General features: G+C 34.6%; 1 protein-coding gene across 1 annotated transcript in view; it reads right to left on the reverse strand.

Moving 5' to 3' along the window:
- Nucleotides 1–2,775: 2,775 nt before the first annotated feature.
- Nucleotides 2,776–27,138, reverse strand: part of AHR (aryl hydrocarbon receptor) — a gene marked incomplete at both ends in the record, with an annotated part of 58,521 nt that continues 34,158 nt past the window's right edge. Inside the window, 9 exons of the mRNA XM_079538523.1 lie at nucleotides 2,776–2,931; nucleotides 6,717–7,983; nucleotides 8,789–8,930; nucleotides 9,792–9,901; nucleotides 11,534–11,736; nucleotides 12,647–12,777; nucleotides 16,841–16,964; nucleotides 19,134–19,223; nucleotides 23,051–23,163. Coding sequence (XP_079394649.1) covers nucleotides 2,776–2,931; nucleotides 6,717–7,983; nucleotides 8,789–8,930; nucleotides 9,792–9,901; nucleotides 11,534–11,736; nucleotides 12,647–12,777; nucleotides 16,841–16,964; nucleotides 19,134–19,223; nucleotides 23,051–23,163 — 2,336 coding nt within the window. The remainder of the gene's footprint in view (nucleotides 2,932–6,716; nucleotides 7,984–8,788; nucleotides 8,931–9,791; nucleotides 9,902–11,533; nucleotides 11,737–12,646; nucleotides 12,778–16,840; nucleotides 16,965–19,133; nucleotides 19,224–23,050; nucleotides 23,164–27,138) is intronic.

Below are 27,138 nucleotides of genomic sequence, written 5' to 3' on the forward strand. Positions count from 1 at the left end.
TCGTATACTGCTGAAATCAAACATTTTGCAGTAAAAGAACATACATTTCCGCTACATTCAAGTGATTATTTTATTACCATATATTATGCCTTACAAACTTTATTGAAGATCAGCAACAGCGCTACAAAACCATACCTTAATGCAAAAGATGAACTGCATGGTATGTGCAGGCATAGCAGATGAAAGAGAAGACCTGGAAAGAAAAATGAGCTAGGAAAACTTGTACAAAAATTGATAGTAATACTGTCTAACACTGAGTTATATCTTACTTATAACAGACCTGAAGGACTAAGAGATCCAATTTAGAAACATCTGTGCACTGTAGGTACAGTTTGGTGCAGATCAAGAGTGCACTAATGCAGACAATGTAGTACACGTAAGATAATGCACAAAATCAGCTGATATTCATACAAACAACTAATTTGTTTACAGTAAGTAGGGCAGCACAATTGTAGTGCTGCATCCTTGGCACTTGGTGATAGGACAACATGTATTTGGTTAAACTAATGTAATAAAGAGGATTTACACTGGTTTGTAAGATGTAGAACATATCCCTTTAAACCTTCTTGTTTTACAGCATTTTCTTCTAATTTTCAAGTTCAAATTAAAACATCATACACTAACTAGATATGGAAGACATTTTAGATATTGGTTTAAAGCAAGATCTTACATAAAAAAATGACAGGGCGACCAAGTAATTCAAATGATGTTAATCAAATTTGCTAGCGATATATCGTGCTGAAAATGAAGTCTGAAACATTGTTGTTTGTTCTTAAAAAGCAATCTTGTATTAGAACTCGCAATCTCCTTATGGTCTTTTCCTGAATAATAATTTATTTTTTAATGTCCCTTTCATATATAATAATTTCACTTAAAAGACCTGAAGTCAGTCATCTGAGAAGCTGTAACCAAATTAAGTTTGGCTTAGAATATAATATCCCAAAATGAAAGATATGCTCTCCCAATAAGAAAGCATGTTTCATCTGAGAAAGCATTCCAATTCAAAAGTGATTGTCTTTGTATTAAACAATGTTAACATCCATCTGAAGGGAGCCTGTTTACTTTTGCCTGCTTTAAACTGGCTACATTGCCACTTTATATTATATATAACAAATGTAATAAAATATTAAGATGGAATGATGTAACGTTTAAAATTAACTGGTTTAAGATATTTTACAAAGACATTTTATCATATATGAACTACACAACACGCAAGAGTATGAAATATTTTGAACATATACACACTTCTGTACTTTCATGTAGCCTATTATTTCCCACCAAACATTGGAGTCTACGATTCTAAAAATCCTCTCAGGAAAAAAAAGAACAAAAACCAGAATGATGCTTTGTCGGTGGGTTTTTTGTTGTTGTTGTTGTTGTTGTTGTTGTTGTTGTTGTTGTTATTTGTTGCTTTTTTTTTAACCTCTTGAAAATCAAACCAATTAGAAGTAGAATTTCTCTAATGACTTTTTGTTTCCTTTCCCATTTTTGTATTTTGCACAAAGCTCTTGAAGTGGATCCAACATACATTAAAGGAATAGCCTCTCGGTCTGTTGCAGTGCAAGTTGCTAGGAATAAAATTTTAACCCAAATTGACCCCTTCCCCAATACAAACATTGAAACCTGCGGTCAAAGTGTCAATACCACTCGTTATTGAGACTCCTTTCCCCCCTATTTAAAATGCAAATCTTTTCAATATCCATTTTAATGAAAGTATTTGCATAGAGCAGCCTTGCATTATTTCTAAAGAACATTATGAGTGTTATAACACAAGATAAGGCACATGTTTTTCAACATTAATAATCTAAAACTAATCCTGAGGAACTGCTCTTCCCCATCGGCAAAATCTGCTTTTTTAACATACCCTGTATTACCTGAAGAAAGCAGAAAAGCAGTACAGAATAAACCAAAATTCTTTTGATGAACTAAATTCAGAACACTAATAGCTCCTGATCATAGTGTAACAAATTCATAGATAAAGAATTAAGTCATACTCTAAATAAATTGTCTTTGGGGGGGAGAAAAGGATACAGCCAGTAGCACTGTAGATGTTAGATAAAAGTTCACAGAATATGGATGACATCTATAGTGAGTTTTGCTAAGATAAGCTCCTGTCAGAAACAAGGTAGCTAAACTGTGAGGCACTTAAGGTTGACGAGAAAAGGAGGAATGCAAGGGATCTGTTTCATAGAAAACCTGAATTTGCATATCGTATCCTTGTATTAAGCCTTCTATTAAAGTGCTAGAAATGGAGACTTAAAACAAAAGGATTTACATATAAAATAAGTGATTAAAGAGCTTAGTATGCATTAAATTAAGTGCTTTTGATTCTCATTTCAGAGCTTTTTAATTTTTTAATTTTTTTTTTTCATGAAGTCTGGAAATAATCCAAGTGTGAAATTATCTTCCTTGTGCCAATGGTGCTATTTGTAAAGTGCCCAATTATTTTCTAAATAACAAAACCATTTGCCTTATCTTATGTTGTATAGCATGACATAGTCTTTAGTACATATGTAATCCATATCACAATGACACAGTCAGTCTGATGGAAAACAGCACGTGCATATTTCTAAGTCAAGAGTTTTAATTCCACCTGCCACCCTAAAAAGTTAGGGTCTTGGATTACATATCCACCAGTACATAGTGCAATCAACCTCAGTTTTTCAAAATCTAATTTAGCTGTTGAAGTCCAATGTTGAAAGACAGACTTATCAAGCTTTTCCTCAGAGCAGCCTGATACCCAGACAAAATCACAGATGGAGCTCTAGATCTGAATTACATAAATCCACTAGATGCCAAATCTGGGAAGGATCTGGGCTCTGTTGGATGATGAACAGGTTGAAGATGTGTGGCAGTTTGTGAATTACTTATCACATCTAACTGAGAGGGATATGCTTCATTTACATTTCCTCCATTGAAACCATTTTGGAACTGGTGGGAAAAAAAAAAGAAGATAATATGAATGGTTAGTATGGAAAACTGATGCATTTATCTTTTAGAATCTGCCTGAATGAACAGATTGGATAAGCCCACCTTAAAATACAATCAATAGCTTTAAAACTTTGTGTTAAAGTACGGGCTTAATCACCAGTGAAGCCTACCCTTGCTGAAGTTAGTGAGAGTCTTGCTTCAGGTGAAGGAAAGAAACATCATTTTCTAAAGCATAATATAGTTTCCATTTGTAGAAAGCAAAATCTGAGTATTTCTAAATTCCAAATCCAGCTGTTACATTTAAAAGCAACCTATTTACATAGCTTCATGTCTGCAGTGGGATATAGATTTACAGCTCTTACAGGAACGCGTATTCAGTCCTATTTGTTTGCTGAAATGTACTGCATTCAACCCACAGGCTAAGCTATCACAGGATGGGCTTTCTAACAAATGGTCTTCATATTGACAACACCAAATAATAGCAGTGAATGGGTTTCATCAATCTTGACATAATTGTTCATAGGATTATTTTAACCATATGATGTAATGCTTCCTGTCATGCTATGAAAAAATATTTTTTTTTCTACAAAATACTCCATTCCACGCAAAGAAAATTCACAGAAATATTTAAACATTTCTATTATCTCTTTGGGAGTAGCCTACATTGGAAGTATTCATTCATTCACTCAAGGTTTGTCTTTAAAACATACGTTATACATTCACTCATTCATCTATCAAAACATGCTGGTTTTGTGGAAACTTCTTTTGCTCCTGCTGGGCAAACATGGAAATTTGGTAAAACATGCAGTTGTTCTTCTAAATTCTTAATGACCAGACTACAGCTGTGTGAATTACGCTTTAAATCAAATATGCCATGCTCATAAAGATAGAATAACATAAGTTAGAATAACTTGTGGAAGCAGTAGATTACTTCAGTGTTAATATGAGAAGTGCATTTATTAAAATAAAATTTCTAACAAAGTTCTCTGCACAGAATCAAGTAGTCAGCATGTTTTCTCTTGTTTAGTAAAGGAACTGACCTTAAACAAGCCATCAGTTTATCCAATGCCTTTCTGCCCACTGAAACATTTTTGGTGATGGAGACTACACTGTCTATTTTCCTAATGCAAATGCATGAGTTCAAAGAGTTTCTGTGGGTAACACAGGTTAATCACAAGTTAGGCAGAAGGAGAAGGCAGACGATCACAACAGACTCTTTTTAATCCCACTGGTTTTTTTTTTTGTGTAGAAACCATTGGGAGGCTGAGGAAAGGACAGCAATCTGCACTGGCAGAGCTGAAGTCCACCCACTGTCCAGCCTCCAGGTGACATCAGGAGGGCAGACTTAGTCCCCCACTCTGAAGTGACACCTGCTATCCACTTACTCACAGCTTTACTGCAGTTACCAGTAACCAGTAAAGTCAAACCTAATTTACTTACTATCATATGTTGTGAAACATTCTCCCTACTAACAATAAATAAAAGTGCTTTATTTGCTTTGGTACAGATGATGCTTTACAACACTACAACTTCAAGTGCAGCAGCTGTACTTCTAACTTACTACTTCCTATGAATGTGCTTATTTTAAAGTTCCACTATCTCCTCTGATACCTCTGGAATTCAAACATATAAATAAAATAAATAAATAATACTATAAATAAAATATATAAAAATACATATATAAAAATATATGTAAATACTGGGTTGTCTTTTCCTGCACCAAGGACACTTCCAGGTAACACAAAAACAAACTTTCTTTGTATTTAAACATTTATCAACAATTTCAGAATCTTACTTTGCACTCAGACAATAAAAATGTTAATTGACAGATGAGAAAAAAGGTCAAAACTAAGTACAGTCTGATACAAAAGGATACAAAAGGTTGTAGGTTTTTGTTTTGTTTTGTTTTTCTTTTGTTGTTCTGGGAGGGTTGGATTTTTCTGATGGATTTTCATTTTGGGTTGTTGTTGTTGTTTTTTTGTTTTGTTTTGGTTCGGTTTTATTTGACCAGTATGAAGCAGTATGGGTTGCAGAAGACCATGCTATTTGTTTTAGGACAGGCAGTTTCTCCACCCATAAGTAAGTTGTGGACCTACTAAGACTTGGAGATAGCTGTCAGCTAGCTACAATCACCCTTATGTAAACAGTGTAAGGGGAATAATTCTTTTTCATCTCATCAAGAAGCGTGCCACTCTTTTAAGCCATGTGGACAAACATTCAGCAATTCTCTTCAGAGGTAAACAAGAGCTGACATGCAGAAGAGTAGCATCAATTCTTCATTAGGCATCCGCTTATGCAATGCTATCCAGATCCATAAAGCATGCATACATCATGGCAAAATGAGTGGAAATTGAACACTCTGACAAAGGCTAAATTTTCACAAAAGTAGCCTTTGTTCATGCTTTTATGACAACCAAGTTAAAAGAAATGTTATTATGGCAGCACACTGTTCCAGCAAATAAAAAGTAGTAGGAACTCATTTAGTGTATTTACTGTCATAGTCATATTTACTGTCTTAGTCTTTAGTCAAACTTGGAATTATTTAGGTACTGGCTCATCAAAACCTTTGCGTTATATCAGCATAGCTTTTAGGAAAAAAAAAACAATTTTTTAGCCCTGTTACAGGGGTGAACTTGGATGATCCTGGAAATGCTTTGCATCCCTGATATCAAGCACTATCTTGGATTAATAACACTGGCCACAGCTCTGCAAAAAACACTCAAGTGCTGTTCAAGCCCTGTGCCTGCAGCTTTGTCAAAGTACTCTCATGATATTTCAGCCCTTGGACATTTTCTGAACTGTTTTAGCTAAACTTACGTAATTCGATAATTAGATTTTTTCCACAAATTAAACAGTTTTAAGAACTGTATGTTTTGTAGTTGTATTATGCATACCAAGAACTGGGTATGTTCTACTTGCATTCCGCACCGATGGTTTGTGTAGTTATTTAACAATTACTATTTTAATTTGGTAAATGCTTATACACACGCAGAAGCATTTACAGGAGGGTCACTACTTTACCACATAAATTCATTGGAGTAAAAAAAAAAAAGAAGTGCGTCCCTGTACTCAAGCACCATTAACAGAAATAAAGGTTATAAATTAAAAGACCTCAGCAATGGCTATGCAAAAATCAGGAACTTTGTTTTCTTCTTTCAATTTTAAAATTAATTTTATCCATGAGAAACTACACTTAAAATTGTATTTTGTGCTAGAGCAAGACTCCTCTTTTCTTCTGCTTTTATTTCCACTTTCTGCAGAATAATGTAAAAATGCAAAACAAAAGTCAGTGTAATTATTTTCTCCCCTTTAGCTTTCAGCAGACTTAAATAGTAGCTTGAGAAAGCTGGCTTTTCCTTACATCCACACTACAGCAATATCTAGATACTTTTCCAGACCCTTACAACACATTCCATGAAGATAAATCTGTCAGACAGTATTGCTGATATCATCTTGTTCCCCTAAAAGCGTACACAAATTTCAAACTTTTGACCAACCTGCTTCTCCTTTGCTCCCTTTGGGAAAATTACTGGTAGGTACGACATACCAATTCACTAGTGCCAAAGAGAGCTACCAGGATGCAGATACATATATACAAAACCTTTATCAAATGCAACTCAGTTCAGTCTCATGAAAATAATCAAAGCAAGGACATTCACTCACTGATAACCCACCAGCTGCAAACTCAGCAACTCAATTATGACAAACTGCATCCCAGCAGCCATTGAAAACAACTAAAAACGTGATTCAAAACACAAGCAAAGTGACAATGCTGTTTACCATACCTTGTTTAACAATGTTTGCTGATTTGCCATCATGGGATCATACTGCATTTGATCCATGCTGTTTGGCTGTGCTTCTTGTGTGCACTGGTACATAGAAACAGCACCTGCATAACATGTTTGGGGGGTTAGCATAACCGACTCAGAGTTTATCCCACAGTCAAGATTTTCAGGGGCCTGCTGCAAACAACCAAGAAAATCCTCCAAGTTGGAAGAAGCAGAATAGGCTGATCTGTCAAGTCCTGCTACAGGGAAATCCATTTGGGAAAAGTTAGAAAGCTGTGGCATCAAGGCTGTGGGTTGCTTGTAAGGAACAAATTCTTGCCTGCATGCATAGGGTGAAGTGTTTACTTCTGATTTGTAAGAAAACTCAGCAGCAGTGGCTTGCATGTCAGGGAACGTGTATTGCTGGGGCTGCTGCTGTGAGCAAAGAGGCATGCTGGTGCCAGGGCTCCAATTTGTGAACATCCCATTGACTTGCATATGTTTCATTTTCTGACAGAGCTGATGTTGTTGTTGTTGTTGCTGCTGCTCCATGAGCTCTTTCTGATGCTGATGAATTTGATGCTGATCTAATTCTTGCTGTACCAAGCAACCAGCATTCTCGACCAGGGGCTGCTGCTGGTTACAGCCCAAATATAAGAAGTCAGACTTATTTAAGGAATCCTGCACATAAGTCAGGATTTCATCAGTGATGTCAATGTCCCCAATATCATCCATACCAGATAATTCGGTTTTAAAAAACTCCTCATCTTGCTGAATACACTTTAGATCTTCAAAGTCAATACCCAGATTTTTCATGATGCTATACAAATCATTTGTTTTGTTATCTTGAAAGAGTGCTGCACTGTCTTCAGGAAGCGGCACACTGCTGTCCTGGGAACACTCCATTAATTCCCTCTTGAGAATATTGTGACTTCCAGCAGGTAGGAGACTATCTGTCCAGTCACTGCTAACAACACCACTCAGTTCATCCCTGCTGTCTGCAAAGAAGTTCCGCTCAAAGGAAAGTTTATGTGATGCTGGAGGACAGAGATACACAGACTCATCTTGCCTTAACATGGCACCTAGAAGGGAATTTGGATCCACAGAATCCCTGTGTAATGTAGTTTTGCCTCCTTTTCCTGTGGTGGTTTTACTCCTTGGCTGAGAGGCATCTGATAAGCTGGACATGGGGAAAGACAGCTCATATAACACAGCCTCACCAGTGGCAAACATGAAGGGCAATTTCATGTTACGCTTCCGTAGATGTTCTGCTCCTTCTTCATCTCTGAAAATAAATCATGTATATAGCATAATACTGCAGCACTCAATGGTTATACAGTAATCTTTTTGTCCCTTGGAATTTATATAAAAAAATAAATTATTCTATTGGAAGACATTTTTCAAATTCCTAGCTATTCCAGCTCAACTTGACTCAATGAGCCAAGAGGGAGATTATGAAATAAGGAGCTTATGACTGTAATATGACCTTTATGTGTTACATTGGTAATTAAATCTAGATAGCATACACCATTTTCTGTGTATTAGTAGCTGAAATGAATGTAAGTGGCCTTTTACCATTTGTTGTGGTTTTCTTGACAAAGCAAGTAAATGAATACTTCAACAGTGAAGCATTAATTTTCATCATTTTACAAACTCCTCTAGAAAAATTATTTTACCTGTAATCCTAAATTCTTTATTATATCGAATTCAATTAAGCACCAAAAGACCTTAATATATATTTTTTGCTGTTTCCTCCACATAACCACTACTGGGATTTTTGATCTTTACTAACGAGAATTCTGAATTAAGTATACCTTAGATGGAAAAACTTGGTACTTGTACAACTCTTACTATTTACATGAAATAAAAATGTCAAAGATCTCATACATAAATAAGAACTATGCCATACAAGAAATACCAAAATCCTTTCCAACATTTGTTAGGAAATAAGAATTTTTTTTTTTTTTTTTTGGAGTTCCAGATTTGAAGGACACTTATTTAAAAGTGAAGAACAACTTTCTGAACGTAAACAAGATCAATGAAAAATGTTCAGTTTCTGAAGCACAGAGCTTTATACAATGATGACTCACGTAAGAGGTCTTTGTGTGGCAATGATGTAATCTGGTCTTCCATTTTTATAGACAAGGCGTGCATTTGCCTGTACCCAGGCCCACCGATTTTCTTTGGTTAGAAGCCTGAAGACAGTCATTCCACTCTCACCTGTCTTCATCACTAGAGTTAAAGAGTAAACATACTGTTTACTGTCAAGTGAAGTAAAAATAGGAAAATCTGGCTTGTCATGAAAGTTATCCCATTCTGCAGAGCAACGTACAATCTCACATCCTCAGTCACACATTTCTGTAAAGCACTAATAATGTATTCCTAGTGCAATATGACAATCAATCACTTTTTATAATGTCTATTTTAAATTATCAGTAAAATAAAAGCAATAATAGTCAAAATTACAAGTAATTGTTAGATATCCACAACATACAGGCAACAACATCCTGAATACAAGGGGACTAAAGTAGCAAAACAGCTTTCCAGGAAAAAAAGCAACAAAATCTCACAAAGACATTTTTAAGCCTTCCAAAGACAATTATATTACAACTAACAACAAAATAAAGAAGTCCACCAAATAGTTACTTATCAAACACAGTACTCTTGTCACATTTTTATCTGAAACAAATCATGCCACCCGACTCAATAACAGAAATTTATAAGACACTAGCATGCTAATTCAGAAATTAATCATAAAAATTTATCAAAAGATAATATATTATTTCCTAATAAAAAAGTAATCTCTGAAATATTCACTAAGCCCAAAGGAACCTGCTGAATAGCAGAAATCAGATTGAGCAGAGAAGGAAAAGAGCAAGATGTGACAGAAACTGAAATTTAGAACCAAAAAGGCTCTAAATAGGGATATTAAATATATATTTTCATTGAGTGTAAGTTCTTACAAAGAGTAAAAGATCATGTAAAATGAATAGTATGTTTTTTGTTAATGATGACAGAAATTTGAGTACTTCGATGTTTTTACTGTGAATACATGACTTGATTTTTCAGTCTTTCTTGAAGAATGGAGCTTACTTCGGACATGATTTTCAGCACAATAAAGCATATCAGCTGCATGAATGAACTGGTATCCTGTTCCTCTCATACACAGCTCTGCTTCAGTGTATCCCAAGACAATCTTTCCTCTGAAAGGTAAGAGCAAAAGATTGCAACATTGCTGATGAACCATCTCACTGAACAAAAGCCAGGCAAGATAATTATGGCTAGAACATTTTAGACGTAAATGTTACCTACATTTTGCAGCAATATCAGTTGTATGCAGAAACATGAGTGCTCTAATAAAAAATGCAGTTAACAAATCATAAAACTTTTACCAGTTGGCTTCAGTGACTTGAAACAGGTTTGCAAAATTGTTAGATCATTAAATAAAGATGCATATTACAGTTCAGCTACACTCCTAAATTCCAAACTTTTGAACAAATGACTACACCACTCACCATGTACTTTTACAAGAGCCAGCTCCCATTTGTTTCAATAAAATACACTTTTTACTAGGCCTCATCTCACTGCATTTACCTATTTTTACTTCTTGCATGTAGTATTAAGTGGGGGCCTAACTTTAGTTATGCAAAACTGTAGAGTTTATTATTTGCAATTTTTAAAAATTATTAAAAAATAAAGTGCATCTCTGAACTACACTCTTTTGTTACTGAATGGTTCAGGGCCTTGGGCTTTGTATTTAAGTTTTCCAAGAGATACATCACAGAAGTATAGGCAATAGCTGTCAGGGTTGACCATGAATAAAATGCAATACTTCAGTGCACATCAGGGAGATGGAGAACTTTAAAGAAGTTGTGAGTGTGCAATGAGATGCATAGAAAGATATAGAAAAAAGTAGTAATAAAGGAAATTGAATGTGTGGTGATCCAAAGGTAGAAAAGAATGTAAAAAAATAGGAAACAGGAACAATAACTGCACTGTAAAACATGACAAAAATTGAAAGCTTCTAGCAATGTATAATGAAAATAAAAAGAGAGAAAATTAAAAGCTTGAGTTAAAACTTTGATATTAACTTTCATTCGTAGCACCTCAGAGAACTCAAGAAAAATATTTTGGTTTATCAGTACAAATAATATTGAATAATTCAATTCTAAGTTATTCCCTAAGTATGATCACAGGAAATATCCCACCAGAAATGAGTCTGAAAACTCAGCGTTATGAGCCAAAAATAGGAGGAAGGGAAGAAGGAAACATATTTCTTTTACATAAGGAATCACCTTAGGGGGCTTAGTGCTATGCTGATACATAGTTGCTTTGTGTTGATCCAGCAATGCAAAAGCTTTCCCAGTTTTCAAAAAGGAAAAAAAGAAGTGTTTGGAACCAGGTAGTCATAGTACAAAAAGTTAATTTGTAGTGAATAACATTTCAACTGCATTTCACATCTATCTGAAGTGCGCAACATAGAACCAAAAAGAAACACTTATTCTATCATTTCTAAAACCAGGCTTCAACCAGATGAAACAAAATTTTTCTTCTTCTCCAATTTATTAGTATATTATATGTTACTGCAGACTAAATGAGACTGGTGTTTGTCTTTTTTTTTATTTTTTAAAAGATTGAGAGTAAGAAATCAACATGTTTTTCCAGAAAGCACACCAAGTAAACATTACTTCTCTATGTACTATCAGGGCTGAAAAGAAAAACTGTAACAAATTCTAACTCAGTACTGACTGAAATACTAACTAGCTTTACATTTTAAAGCCATACTTGAAACTCAACAGCCAATGGGAGAATGCTGTGCAGAATAATTTACTTACTTTGCATCACAGCCAATAGGTGTGAAATCCAGTTTGTGTTTTGTTCTGAAGATGAAGTTTTTGGTTCGTATCTCAAGGATAGAAGGTGGTTGTAGGGGAGTTGCTACCGCAAACAGAGCCAGCTGTGGAGACAATGCAGCACCATCCTTCCCTTTCTTGTTTTGTCCATGGAGAAACTTTAATCGTCCTTGAAAATTCATAGCCTTAGGATTATGAAAAAGTAATTGTTACAGGTTGGAGATGCTTAAGATGCAGATATTTCTGTTACTAAGTAAAATGTATAGTGGTGAGGTTTTTTTTAGACACATCAGGTTCAAGATTTATAGAATGGCATACACAAAAGTTAGATAGTAAGTACTGAGTACTCTTGTTATTCTTCTTAACATACAACTTAAAGATATATGAATTATTATACTTACTAAAAAAAAGAACTAGTGGGAAGGATGTTTTGTGAAATAAATACATAGAAAAGCAAATGCCTTTTGAGATTTTAAAATTTCTAATGAACACAGTATTATATATATTTGCAATTAATATAACTTTTCATTTATTTCAGTCATTAGCACAGTATATGCAATTATATACAACTGCAAAAATCTTTTATAAGCAGTTCTATTTGTATAAAGTTGTGACTTTAATGATTAATGATATAATGAGATTATAAACTCATATTTCTTTTAAAATCCACAGTATTGAAAAATAAAGCGTATACAGAAAAAAGAGCAACTGCAGTAAAGGAAAAACATAGTTCTGTTGATTACTGTAACTCCATAATTTCCTTCATTTCAAGACACTCAACTGAAATAATCCTTAAAATACTCTTTAAAATAATCTTACATGTTTGTAATTCACAAACTATGCAGTGTTCCACAAAAAATTACTCATACTTCATGTAGAAAACTAAGCCATGAGAAATGAGAGAATTTGCCCATAATTGCAACATGTTAAATGAGAACCTAGAAATAAAGTCTTTGACATTTAGTGTCACTAACTGAAGTATACTGGGTAAAACCCTCACATATCAGCAGTGTCAGTAATGAAACTGCAGTACATATTGTAAGCACAGTGTAGATTTAAGCACGTGTGGAAGTTTTTACATAACTGCAAACTCACCAGAAACCCAGATGAGTTATCCAGGAGACATCGTAATCTGCAGATGAAATTCCTTTCCATAAAGGAAGAATTCTCTGGAGGAAGTTGGTCTGGGTTATAATAGTTTGCTGGCTGTGAAAAGCCATTATCTCCTACAGGAAAGGATTATTTATAATGATTATTTTTAGAAGAACACCTAGTGAAGGCTATCTATAACAAATCATCTTCCGCCTCATAAACAAAGCCTTAGGTCATGACCTGAGCAGGAACAATGTAAACTGGAAACATCCTCAGAATTTATATCAATTACAGCACTAGGTTAAGTATCACTTCTTCTAACTGAATTACAATTTAAAGGTTACGGTATTTTAAAACTGCAAACAATTTAAAATTGAAAACAACCAAAAAACACCCCAGCAAACAAACAAAAAAAACACATTATTTTAGATTCTGAATCAGTTGCAGAGAGCAGATCTGCTAGAGAATATAGAACCATTGCTATAATGACAGATCTTCCACAGTGAAGTAGACATTCAGTAACAGAAACTCTTAAGAACTGATCATTCAAATGCTCAGTAAATGGTATCAAGCTGTGAAGCCATTGCTCTCCAGATGCTCGGCTGAAAGCTGTTGGGAGCAATAAATGAAGAGGCAACTTTAGAGGATCACTACAATAAACCAATCTGAGCACCTTTTGTATTCGATGCCAAAAAAATAAAATAAAATAAAATAAAAATGAGTAGTATTTCATAACTAAACAGTAAAAATACTTCTTCAAGACAATGCTGATCAACAAAATGTCATAGTTACTGCTCCAAAGCTCCAGAATCCGGAATTCTTCTGCTTAAAAATGGTAATAATAATAAAAAAATAAAACAAATGACAGTCACATGACTAACCACTAGGATTAACAACCCGATTATCTTCTGCCACTTTAGGATAAGCATGTGCTGCCAATGGCATTTAAGAAACAGACTTAAACATTTGGAATATAAAGTAAAAACATAAGGTAGATCAATAAACTGCTGATAGAATACATATGTTCTGTATGGGGCCACATAGAGACATCAGAGCAAGTCTACTCAAAGCAAATTTAGCAAAGCAATCTTGTTTACAATACATATTAAAATTAAAAAAGCTTAAAAAAGCTCATTCCTGAGTAATTCATAAACATATACAAATTAAGAAAAACAAACAGTGTAAAGCATTGCTTTAAGAGCGCTGTATCTCTATAATTTTTAAATTAGTCCAGATACTCTGAGAGAACTGTTTACCATGCATGTACAAATAGCACTACTGCAGAAAGATCCTGAATTAACCTTCTAGACTTTGCAATGGATTCAGAGACTGTATGCCACTTGCTCACCCACCAGACTATGTTTTCTGAAACACAATTCCGTCTTTTGGACAGCTGGAAAAACTTACAGACAGGCTACGTGTTTGGTGCAATGACAGATCCATTACGACTAACTGCCCGTTCAGTTTAATCTCTTGTTAACTCAAGGGACTGAATTGGAGACATACGACATCGTTGATGTGCTCGAGCAAGAGACCTTGCAAACTACAGGCTGTATAAATCTAACAGGAACGCTGAGTCACCCAGCTCACCAGACAACAGCATTAGTAGACTCCATTTTTTTCTTAAAAGAACAACTGTGCAAGCTCAATTTTTGATGAACAGACCTCCAGTCATGGAGGAAAAAAAAGAGTCTTAGTTGGTAAAGCATATGAGAGGGGAAACCGTGGAATTACAGCCATCAGCAGAACTGTACGTTAGCCAAGGCCATTATTATGAGCTGAGCTGATCCTACAGATAAGGACATTCAGATTCAAGATGGTTGCCACCTAACTTTGATACTAGAAAAAAAAAATTAAAAATTCCTGTCACATGGACAGCTCTCAGCAGGTAAAAGCAAACTTACTTCCTTACATTCTACTGCTGCAGATCTTTTCATGTTTTATTTTTTTCTTTTTGAACTGCTTCACCGCAGGTGAGAATTTTCAACACTTTTGTATCTGAGGCATTGTTTCTCCAAGAGGTGCTGAAACAAGTCAGATGCTCTCCAAAGAAACAAGCAAGGATAGTGAAGAAAGGGGCAAGAAACAGTTTGTAAATTCCAGCTCATTTTTCAAGGATACCAACTCTGACACCCCTGAAAATCTCTGCAAACACATCCGTTAAGGTTTTCTCTAAATAGTTAATGCACTGCATTTATCAGCACTGATATTTCACAAGTATCAGCATGAAGTTAGTCCTTAAAACATATTTTCGTCCAAGTATTCTTAGTATTTGTGTCCCTTTGCTGTTGCCAGAATCTTACTCCCGTGAGACCAGCCACAACTGAGAAAGGTGTCAACTAGTGTGACAGAATGACTACAGTCCGTTTGAGAAAGCTGATGCCTTAAAGCAGATATTTGGGACTGAAAAATCAGAATCTTGCAAACTTCTCTAAGCCAGGGTTGGGAAGTATGTCTAGGAGGCCCAGGAACAGCTGAGGAAACCCGTGGTCTAGCAGCATACCAGAGCACTGAGAAGCACCCAGGCTAAGCTAACTGGAGCATAATTAGTTCCCAGACTGAGACTGGAATCCGTGATTAAGCCTGAGCCCAATTATAACATATCTATAAATATCTACATAATGTTTGCTGGATGCATTTAAAAGGAAGCAGATTAAAAATAACAAAAATGGGTGGTTCCTTATGATCATAGCATTTATCCTATGTTATGAATATAAATTCAGTTTAGAAATCCTCACCATCGAAACACTTTACACTATTTGAGGCATGAAAATAATTCAGCAGCTTTTAGTAAGCTAGTAACACAAGGTACAAAACATACTATTGTTTGTAATCCTGCTCAGCATTTGCAATACTTCCATTGCTCAGTAAAATCTGATGCTAAGTCAGGCTGGTATCACAGTATTCAAACACCACATTTTCACACTGAGGTAAACAGAAATCCACCACATAAAAACATAACTTCTGAGTGGCAGTTGTTTCCTACACTAAATTACAATATTAATTAATTGCGTAGAATGTTTTCCATTGGATTTTGTGTAGATTGATCCACTAATAATGTGTTGTTCACTAAATGAGAAACTGGAATATTTTAGCTGTGTGCCATAAAAATAACATCAGCTGGTTTTTTTTTTGAGATTTCTCTGTCAAATCATGGCCTTTCTCAACTATAGAACAGTAAATAAGTAATTGTTAAGGCTTTCAAATTGCTTTAAGAATGATTAATTTATTAAAACAACAACTTTTTTTCTGGATTAAAAAAGCCTATAATTAAATAGTAACATATATTTAAACAACTATTGTGCAAAATGAAGTATTACAATTGTTTCAACAGTTTTGTCATCATTGTTAGGAAGACTAACACTTATCACATGGCACGTAAATACCTTTAAAAACATCTCTGTTTTGATCTGCATGCAACATATTTTTTCTCAATAGTTTCCCAATATTGCAGGTCAGGTAAGGATCAGTCATGATAATGTATGGCAATCTAAAACTAACATGCATAATTCTTGGTTGTAAAGGCTCATTTATATCATTTTTCTTTCCCAAGAGAAGCAGTGATTTACACAGTAGCACATGTAGCATAGTCTATAACACCATAACACTTTAACTAGTATTAGTCATGGAATATATCTACCAGCCTGAAGTGCTTTAAGAAGCTGTCATACCCTATTGTCTGCTGGACATCTTAAGCTAATAAATTTGGTGTCATAATCTGTTATCAGGAATAGCAGACTTGAAAGGGAGAACATTATTGCAGAGAAATCACGTTTCCATTCATACAGTGATTAGGTATGAGGTATAACTGAGCATGAACAAAGAGAAAAAAACCCCACAACTTTCTGCATTTATTATACCACCAAAAGAAATTCCCTATTCTCGCTGTTTGCAACACAAACTTGTACGATTAACTGCTTTGCTATTTTCCACAGTAAGTAAATCAAATGAGACATTCAGTCATTCTTGCTCCAAATTAAAGTATTTCACTGTAGAACAAAATTGGTATCCTTGTGGTGCTGTGCTATAAATAGCAGTGCTTATTTAAAATGCAAAAAGAGCATTTTTATATTGTTGGCTGAAACATCCATAAAATTCAAGTAAATTTAAAAGTCTCTATTCCTTCCTTTGCTCATACAAAAGGATCTTTTAGAAAATTAATCTGATAAGCAAACGTGAAAGTTAGCTGTTTCTCACCTTGCACACTAGGTCCAGAATCTGCAGACTGGGCAGGGTTTAGTGCCCAGTGTAGCTGACGTTGAAACTCGGGTCTGTCTTCAGTGTGAATCAATTCAAATACACTCTGGTGTATAATATCAGACTACATACAAAAAGGAAGAAGGAAGGAAATAAAGAATATAAGACTTCACTGACAATATGATGGAAGTTGTGTGCTGTCAACATTGCTACTGACACAATGGAATAATCTTTGCTCAGGAATAAAAATGCACATTTGCATGCAAATAGGAAAACTTCATGAAACGCTTTTTGGCAGCAGAGAGAAGTAATCAGTCATGCCCATGACTGCAAATATGTAAAATAATAATAAAAATATTACCTTACAACAACAAAAAAACCAACGGTTTCTATTTTTTTTTTTTTTTTTAATCTGTTTTTATCTAAGAAGCCTAGCACTGCTGTGCTTATGTTTTGTTTAAATCATTTCCTCCAACATACTGGTAAATAAAATACTTGCCAGCTGGTTCTTTGACATGGCCCATTCTAGGTGCTCCAGGAATACAAAAGTCACTGAAGACCATAAACTCTCAAAACTAAGTCAAGCAGATTTTGAACACTAGTTCAAAGTCTTATCAGTCCTTAAGAATGCATTAAAATCTGTAATTGTTAAGTTCCTGTATCACCACCATTTGTGTGGTTAGGAGTATGATCTAAATGACAAAGTTACAACATCCAGGATCAATTGTCAAAAGCAATTAAAGGAGAAAAGACAACCATAATGGGAAAAATTCCACCTACAGTATTCAATAGAAACATAAGTCAATTGAGAGGAATTAAACTGCTTGTTTTCTACATAAATAAAAAATCCAGCCATTATATAAACACAAAATATTTTAAAATAAAACATAGATCTAAGAAAATTAAGTTGAGTTGGCAAAAGTAGAAGTCAAATTTTGCCCTGATAAATTTCAAAGAAGAATCAATATTTTCCAGAAAAGATTGCCAGAAATGCAAATTTCTAAACCTTCAAGACTCCTAAATCATGTATATGACTTATTGGCACTACTATGCAAACCTTATACAAAATCTTTTTTTTCCAAGTATTTTTCTTCATTTTCCAACACTGAAACAATCTGTAACTTAAGTAATAATAATGTTTTGCTTGGAATGTTTTCTTTTATGCAAACATTCCACAAACCCTTATCAGTTAGCTAAACTTGTAGACCAAGTAGAGTTTTTCTCTATTTTTAGGCATCAATTGTATTTATCATTGTCCAGTACTCAACAGATGTGAAAATAAATATAAACTGATAACTATGTGGACATATTTCACCACAGAAGCGCAGTAAACACATATGTGTTTTGCAGAGATGTAGCTCGTGGTTGAACAAGAAGGTCATTTGTAACTCAGCACATTTTTAAAAAAATCTTATGTCACAGCAGAAAATTATTCAGTTTATGTACCAGTGTACTTAATATTGAGCTAGATTTAATTGTTGTCATCTATGCAATACTCAGTAATTCAAGTGCAGTCTCTGATATCATCCAGAAAAGGGCTACTGCCTAACAGGAATTCTGTGTGCAGGAAGAAGAAAAGGGCAGTGATTGCCAAAGCCGGCATCACTGGACCATCTTTGGATCAATCTGTTCATTGATCTACCTAACTCCCACGCAGAGATAAGAACCAGCACAGCTTAACATAAACTAATCCCAGGAGGTGCATTACGCACAGAACATGTGATCTCTGGATCTTGGCCTTTACTATTTTGGTACATGTTTTGCAAGGCCATACATGATCTTCATGATAAATTATAATTAACAAATGCTTGTTTTAAATTAATAAATGAGTGGGAAGGAATGGAGAAAAACAGTGAACTAAAAAACCTACAATTACTAAAATCGTTGAATAGATACTTAAGAAAGCCTCAGAGCATATGGACTTAATTTTTATATGAAAGGTTCCCATTAAAATAATTACCTTCCCACTGAATTATGTCTCATTCAGCATCATAAACTGGGTAACACCACAGTATAAATTTCAAACAGTTGTTCCAGTAAAGACTAATTAAGTGCGAAAATTTCCTATCTTGCCTAACTCAGCTTTGGAAATGGTATTCCTGTTTTGCTTGGCTTGAGATTCGATTTTGGCTACATGAGCTGATAGAAAAGTAACAGAATTTCAAAGTAATCAGCTCAGAATATCTGACTGTGAATTTTATCACACAATCAGACCCTAAACACTGGTACAGCCAGAAACTAACAAAAATTTCTGCAACAAAAAAAAGAAACAAACAAACAAACAAAATCTTACTTGCTGGAAACCCAGGTAGTCTTGGATGGTAGATGAGACGTAAAAAACCAGAGCGTCTGCTGTCACAACTAATACGAAGCCATTTAATGCCTGGGAAAGACATGCATCAATGTCAGCTTCAGAGACAACTTTTCAGATAATAATTGTGGCTTTAACTTTACCTATACCCTAGTGTCACAATAAATTGTGAAGAATGCAAGAACACACCATTATCTTACAGCATAAACAGAAGGATTCGTCATCACCTCTCTCTGAAGCACACATGACGCAATAAAGAAAACCGCATCTAAGGAAGAAAAACGTTCTGGAAAATTCCAGGAAATGAGTCAGGGGAGAAGCAAAAACTTGTTGATGACTTGTTTACTCCTAATTGTTGGAGCTGAGGGGCAGCAGCATGAAGAGCTATAGGCTTATCTAGTAACAACCCTAGTTCACAATGCTTGCACAGTTCAAGTCTTCAGGACATTCAAAAGCCTGCAGTACAAAAGGGAGAAACATCACAAACTGATTCCCAAAATCTCTTCTATTCATAGCACAGACAGGCCTAAGTGGACAGGAAATCAAGCGATCAAGAGTCCCTGTATAGCCCAACAAACATTTTATAGCTTACTTAAAATAGAAGACCTCTGCACAAGCTGACTGTTGCAAGCAAACAATGTTTTCGAAGAGATTTCCCCCTCCATGTAGAAGCAGACTCAGTGGCTCCTTGTTCAAAGTCACGCAAAGGACATTTATCTGAACTCCAAATCAATATGGTTCATGGCAATTGTTGTGATAGCAAACAGAACATTTGTGACTTGGCAGCTCATCTGAAAGGTGCTGATTTACTTCTATGGATTTCAGTCAAGATTTAACAAAAGGCCGTCTCGAGAGACTGAATTAAGTATGTTGTGCCACTTAATTTCCTCAGCTGTATTCAAAGTTGAATTTGGCCAGCATACCAAAAAAATATTTTAAAAACTCTTCGTTATGCAAAATTATTGTAACTATTAGAAAATGTAAAGTAAGTGAAAGATATTCTATTTGTTACTGTAACAACATAATAGTATATTATTCTTATGAAACAAAATTATTTATTCACAAATTAACCCCTTTGGCACCATACTACGGTAACCAAGATAGCTGCTTCTCTGTATTGTGCAGTGATATGGTTTTACTGTTTCTTGTTCTTCTACTCATCTAATTAAGACAAGTTAACTATCTGATTAAAATACTGGTGACTTCTGTGTAAAGTACACGCGATGCAATGAATAAAATTTCTGAGAAGTGCTCCAATTTAATTTGTAGACACTTCTTAACTTATCCTCACTCGTCATCACAAGCTTTTTAAAACCTCCTTGTTTCAGTTTAGTGAATTCTATCTCAAAACAGTATTAACTTATAAAAAAAAGTCTGAAACAGTGAAGCCAATCCAAGACATCTTGAGGTTCAAAGTGTCTCAGAACAGTTACATAAAATCCTTGAGTTCGATAAAGTTCATACCAATCCCAAAGGAGTGGGAAAACTGCAACGGCAGGTGCTTGTGTCCTCCACTGACCTACTTTGCAGTGGATTTCACCTCAAGTGGTTGATATAAAACTTCTGTGAACTGTACAGTGTCTAACCCTGTGCCACATGTTAAAATTACTTATTCTGCTCTGCTTCATTCAAAGCTTCAATTTTCAAAAAGTTCCTTTACCTGGAATTCAATCACATTTTATAGTGGCTCTGTCAGGCAGTTCATTTTGAGGCTGTTACTGCAGAAATCAGATACCTTAGGTAAGCCAAAAATCCTGTAAAACAATAGGGCTTTTTTTTTTTTCCCTCCCCCTCAGATATCTATGACAAAGGATTGCTAGTAGTTTCTTAAAATATGCAGGTATCCACCGTATGTCAATAAACCCAGTACTGATTTTTAGGGAGCTTTTAGCAAAATCTATTCCTAAATTAACTACCCCTAGAGTTATAATGACATTTTTCATTGATTTTATTATTTCAGAGCATTGGAGACTATATTTTTGCTTATACAAAAATACTCTCATTACTCTTAAACTCCTTGATACTCCTAAGTATCAAGGCAACTGCAAAATTGTTCATTAAAGTGCTTTAAAAATTCCACTCGCATATATCATAACACTACAAGACTATGCACCTAAATTAACACTTTGAAATAATTTAAAGTAATTTTAAGGGATATATGACTTAATTTTAAGGAGGGAATACTAATGTATTTGATCTCTACTTCTACCATATGTTGAAATGGTAAGAAAATGAGTTTTATATGGGAAAGTAAAGATACCTTAATTTTCTGTTTGTTATAAACGAGATAGAAAGGCAATGAGCAATGAACAACGCAGTATATATTCATACCATCTATGCAAAGAACAGAGAATAAAAAGGAAACATTCATCATCAACAGTATATGGAAATAAAAGTGATGAAAAAGCTCCTGAGCTTAGGCAGAAGACAAGGTGGTTACTACTATTTACATCTTATCAATATTCCATATCTTCTAGGTAATTCCCATCTTCGTCACTTAGCTTCTTACATTCTCTAAGAAAAGTCTACTTGTTTCTTCATTCTCACGAATGACTTTTTCAAGTGTAAAATATTTAACAAATCAAGAAATTCAGTTAGAAGTTCAGTTAATTTATTCACTCTCCAAGGGCTTAGAATTTATAGTAATAAATATAAATATCTATTTCATTTTCACTTTGGAAAGCCTTTTGTTACAGCACTTCCATCACAGAGTATCTTAGCAGTCATAAAAAGTAACAACACAACCTTAAACAATAACATGACTCCAACGTAACTGTATCTTTTTAGATAATTTACGTAAAATGATGCTTAACTTTAACACCTCCCTTTTTCATATTTTAATAAAGTTAGAAAAGTACAGTCATGTCCTACCTTCTTCAGTTAGTTGGGAAACCATTTTCCATAAGCATTAAATTTACAGTAAATATTTTGCAAGATTCTTGGGAGCTGTTTTCATTCCACTTTCTGAACAGTCAAATTTATCTTTTTCTAAGCAAATCACTGCTTCTGATCAACCTACTAATTTGACAATTCTGATATGTCAGTGGGGAAGATGCTCACACAAGATAGATTAGGAACATGTTTCAAATGGAATTGAAGGTCACAGTAAGATATATGCCATGAAACTAGAACACTGGAATGCTTATCTTAGGCATTTCTTGAGTTTCATTTGGACCTAGTATTTTATCATTGTATTCCATACGCTTTGTCATGCTAGGATATTAAAATAAACTAAATAATTTAAAAAAGACACATATCAGTTTTCATTAATGCTTTCCAGTTGTTCATATGGCTAAAAGTTACTGGAAGTATTTAAAAATAGATCCTAAACCTACACTATGAACTCCAGGTTCTCTCAAACAAGAAACCACTGAGAAATCAAGATACTTCCGCAGGTCTAAGCTCTTTTACAGAGAACATTTTCTTTCAAGATAGTGATCAAATTTGCAGTAAATAATTGATGTCTCTAATAATATTCATTAAGGTCAATAGAGATAATGAGATTAAAAAAAAAATAGGTGCAAAGAATGGAAAAATACAATGTTAAGAATTGACATATTCCAAGAGCTAAGAGATCCCTGCAGATTAAAATCTGCCCCTCAAATTTACTAGTACCTCCAGCTAAAAGTGCAAGAGTGGCTTAGAATCATAGAATTTCTCAAGTTGGGAAAGATCGTCAAGATCATGAAGTCCAACTGCAACCTGACCATATTACCCTAACAACCCAACAACCATAAATTAAACTGAAGAAAATGAGGCAATAATCTGATAACAGGAAAACATCCTTTTTCTATTTCACTAGTGAAAAAATAGTATGATAGTCTAACATTATTTTAATTTAAATGGATGCCTAATAGATGCTGTCAACAGTCTACAGGCAGATCCACTGCAAAACATACCTGCAGTAAGAGCTCTCCTTCCAGGATCTGCATCCCTTCTCCAAGTCTTGCTGTTCTGTTTTCCTGAACGCCATTTCTTTCTAGTCTTGGAGAGTTTGAAGATTTTAATGCAACTATGAAAAAAAAAAAAAAAAAAGAAAAGAAAAAAGTCTGAGTGATCTTTGGAAGGCTCACCAGAAATTCATGCAACTTTGTGTAAGAAGAAAACATATTTTAAAAATGATTATGAAGTTAATCTAATAGAAGACCTCTATCTCAATATCAAGATTTTTTCATTACTTCTAAAGATAGCCCACCTAGATTCTATGACATTTTCACAACAGAATCAGCATTAGGGAACTCAATACCTATTTTTTTCCCCCCTTTCTCCTCCATACTAAAAGGCAGACTCGCAGTTTGTCACTCTTCTTTATACAGGACATCTTTGTTTCCATACAACCACCCCAAACAGCATAACAATAATCCTGCTTTAAAATTAGATTACAAATAATTTCACTAATCTGATTTCAGAAATCTAACTATGGCACCTCACATAACAGCCTGCTCTAAATCTGAAGCTCCATTCAGGGACAGGAAGGAGACACACAGGAACCCTACATGCATATTACACGTTAAAGAAAACATTAAGTAAAGTCACCATCATGTTTTACCATTACAAAGCCAAAAATAAGGGCTTTGTCCCTTCTTTCCTATCAGATTGAAATGTTAACAGTTTAAATAATTAACCAAACTTTTCAATTTCATCTAAATTACTTCAACCACAAATAACTTTAATTTACATAACAAACAAATAAACAACAAAAAAAAAAACGTAATGTGTAAAGGACGAACAATCAGTCCAAACAGCAACAAAGGAGAACTAGATACTCAAAGCTTGTCCATGACTCAGAAGTTATGTACTTATAGTTCTAAAAAGAAAAAAAAAAATACAACAAAACACACACACACAAAAAATCACTATCAAATAAATAAATAAATAAATAAATAAATAAATAAAAACACCAAGTTCCCAAAATTGAAATTATTCTGATTGGATTTGTAATATGCAGACAGCTTAAAATTATGAGTAATTACACCTTAAGCCCTTACTTTAAAGCTAAAGAAAAAAATAGCAGAAAAATCTGTAAGCTGCAAAACATGGACAATTAATAAAAGCAACTGTACTGTTGTGTTTCCCTCAAAGGGTAGACACCCTAAATTCCAAATGATTTTTCAACCTATTTAAAAAAAGGCTTCAATTTTGGCTTCTGAGAATGCAGAACTCCTAATCACTTTTCAAATATGTTAAATGATAATTTACACTAAGCACGTTAACTGAAAGATAAATTATGCCTTTCAGGTTTGTTTTCTTTAAGCTATCACTACAACTCATAACATTCAAGGCAGACAGTTTTCATTAAAATATCCCTCAAAGGCACTGCAGAAGAAAAATGTGTTAAAAAAAAAATAATAATAAAAACTACAACTGATTAATGAGGAATTTATGTCTGAAATTAAATCCTTCATGTTCTTCTTCCGACTAGATAGACAAAAAGTCATATAAAAGGCTACACAATTGAAATTGCAAATTAATTTTTCACACAAGTAACTGAAAGATTGTGTAATATTTTTTCCTCTGCTTTATTTTAAAAATAAATACAGGACATTTAGTAAAACCCCCTGAAGTCCTCTGGCAGAAGAAAATCTATTATATTATTAATTTACATTACATGCTTATTGAGAAGCTTTGGAAGTTGCATGTAGAGATGCATAACCGCGCCTGCCATTCTGAAAAAGACTATACACAGTTACAGCAACTTTAAAAAGTGAAAATAATAAATGAGGGGGACAAATTACAGAAGGTTATCAACTGAATGACGTTCTGCTCTGAATCAGAATCAATTCACAGAGCCATAGGGCCTATATATTGTATAGTCTACACACGCTTGTGGCTAGATTCATCACTGTTGGCAAGGCATGCAGTTACATGTCAGCTTCACATGCTCTGATGAACCAGAACCCAAGCCTTTTGCAGAAATCAGAACATGGATAAAAAGCTGCACAAAATATGAGATTAAAAAAAAAAGGATGGAAAGCACAACTATACAGATCGTTAGAAGAGTACATCTTGATAAACATACTCCATTACATTTCTCTGACAGAGAAATCACAGGCACATCTGTGGGTGCTAAAAGTCACCTTATCACAGCACGGGCTCCCTGAACACCCACAGATAGGGTGAAGAGATTGCATCACAGGGAACTTCACAGTTTGAGACTTTGAAGATGCACCACTAAGTGATGCTCTAAAACACCCAAACTTTCAAAGACTTCATGAGGAAATGTCATTTATGGGAAGTTTTTAATCATCCAATCAATAGTTATCAAATTGAAGTGCATATGTTGCAGACGTTCTTCCCTGGTTTCTACAGACTTGATTCCTATATTCTGAAAGTGAAATGCCATTTACTGGGCAGAAAAATAATCTCTTAAAAAAAACTTAAAAAAAAAAAAATACTGGGAAAAAATAATCTCTGACATAACTGCTTCAGGTCTGAAGCTGAATTCAAGCAACTCTGTTCTAATTACTGCCAAAAGACATCTTTCATTTTAAAAATGCATGATTATTTGAGAGAAGCAAGTATTAAGCAGTCTTCCTTCTTTCCAGAGAATAATATCCAGTGTGAAAAACTGCTTTGGGATATATACTGCACTGCATGAGTTCTAAGCAGTATTCTGAATCAACCATTAGCACAAGACAGAAAGATAAATTTCAGGAACTAACTGTTGAGATACTCAGAAATTAATCCATTATGATGCAGACAACCAGCTCGCTTTGATCCTTCTGAAATTTTAGGAATAACAATGCATCTAGGTTCTAAATGACCTTTTAAATTGCACTTCCCTCAGCATAAGTCTTTCAAAGCTTTCACTTCTCATGGGAGAAAATTCTCAGATTCTTCATCTCCTCAGATCAGGTCCTCAAACTAAGAAGCACTGAACATCAACGGTAGCTACTCAGTGAATTAATCTGAAACCATACCTACACTGTGAGCAGCAATCAAGAAAGAAGCAGAAAATTTTATGTAACACAATAATCTTAACTCCTAGCAGAAGCATAGTAAAGAACACTAGAACAGTGATTTAACTAAATAAATGGTCTGTCATCACTACATTTCAACATGATGCTGATGACCCTTCAACAGGAGCCCCAGAAGGGGATGAAAAAGACCTTTTTCTACCTTCAAATGTTCTATTCTCTAGGGTTTCTATTTGGCACCTGGAACCTACTGATATTCTCTTCCTTCCAGGCAGTCAATTCTGTTCTCAGAGAAAACTTTTGTTATTTCCTCACTTGAGAGCTAGATGCTTTGAAGTCCAATCTCCCATATTCTACTGAGTTCAGATTACAAAAAATGAAAGACCATGCAGAAGTCAATGTTGGCACCCTTGAGCACCTTCAGCAGGAATCCTGGAAACAGAGATTTCACATTCTGTTTACAAGCAGTTACTACAGCAGAGGACTGAAGCTCTATCACAGGGCAAGCATGACACTACCTGTACCAACACTATTGTCTTACAAAATATTCTGTTATCTGGCCAGAGTACAAGAGATGAGCACTGCCAGCAGCGTGTCTCATCGTGTTGGCAATACTAAGTTCAGCCAAACTGTGTTCTTTCATCGTTTTCCTCAAAGCTTGAAAATATTTAACTTAAAAAAAAAAAAAAAAAAAAAAAAAAAAAAAAAAAAAAAAAAGTATTCTTCCAAAGCATCAGCAAGCATAATAAACCATAATAGATTTTAAAAATTATTATTACTTCTGTGTTGAGCAAATAGTTTTCCTGGCATAAATGAATAAAGTGTACCTCACTTACTGGTGCTTGGCAGTGGAGTCTGCAGAAATCATTCTCAACTGAAACCTGAGCATTTCCACACCAAACATCTCTTATTATTCTTCAACCAGTGAAGAAAAATGTATACTTTAACAGACTTTCCATTGCAAAATTCACCTGAATACACACTGATTCAACCAATGTTGGCTGAGAAGCTTCAGGAAATCTTAGAAAGCTACTCAGTATTTAGGATCTTTTATCTTTGCTACCCTTTCT

This window comes from Tetrao urogallus (assembly GCF_951394365.1).
Source record: "Tetrao urogallus genome assembly, chromosome: 7".
Classification (NCBI taxonomy): domain Eukaryota; kingdom Metazoa; phylum Chordata; class Aves; order Galliformes; family Phasianidae; genus Tetrao; species Tetrao urogallus.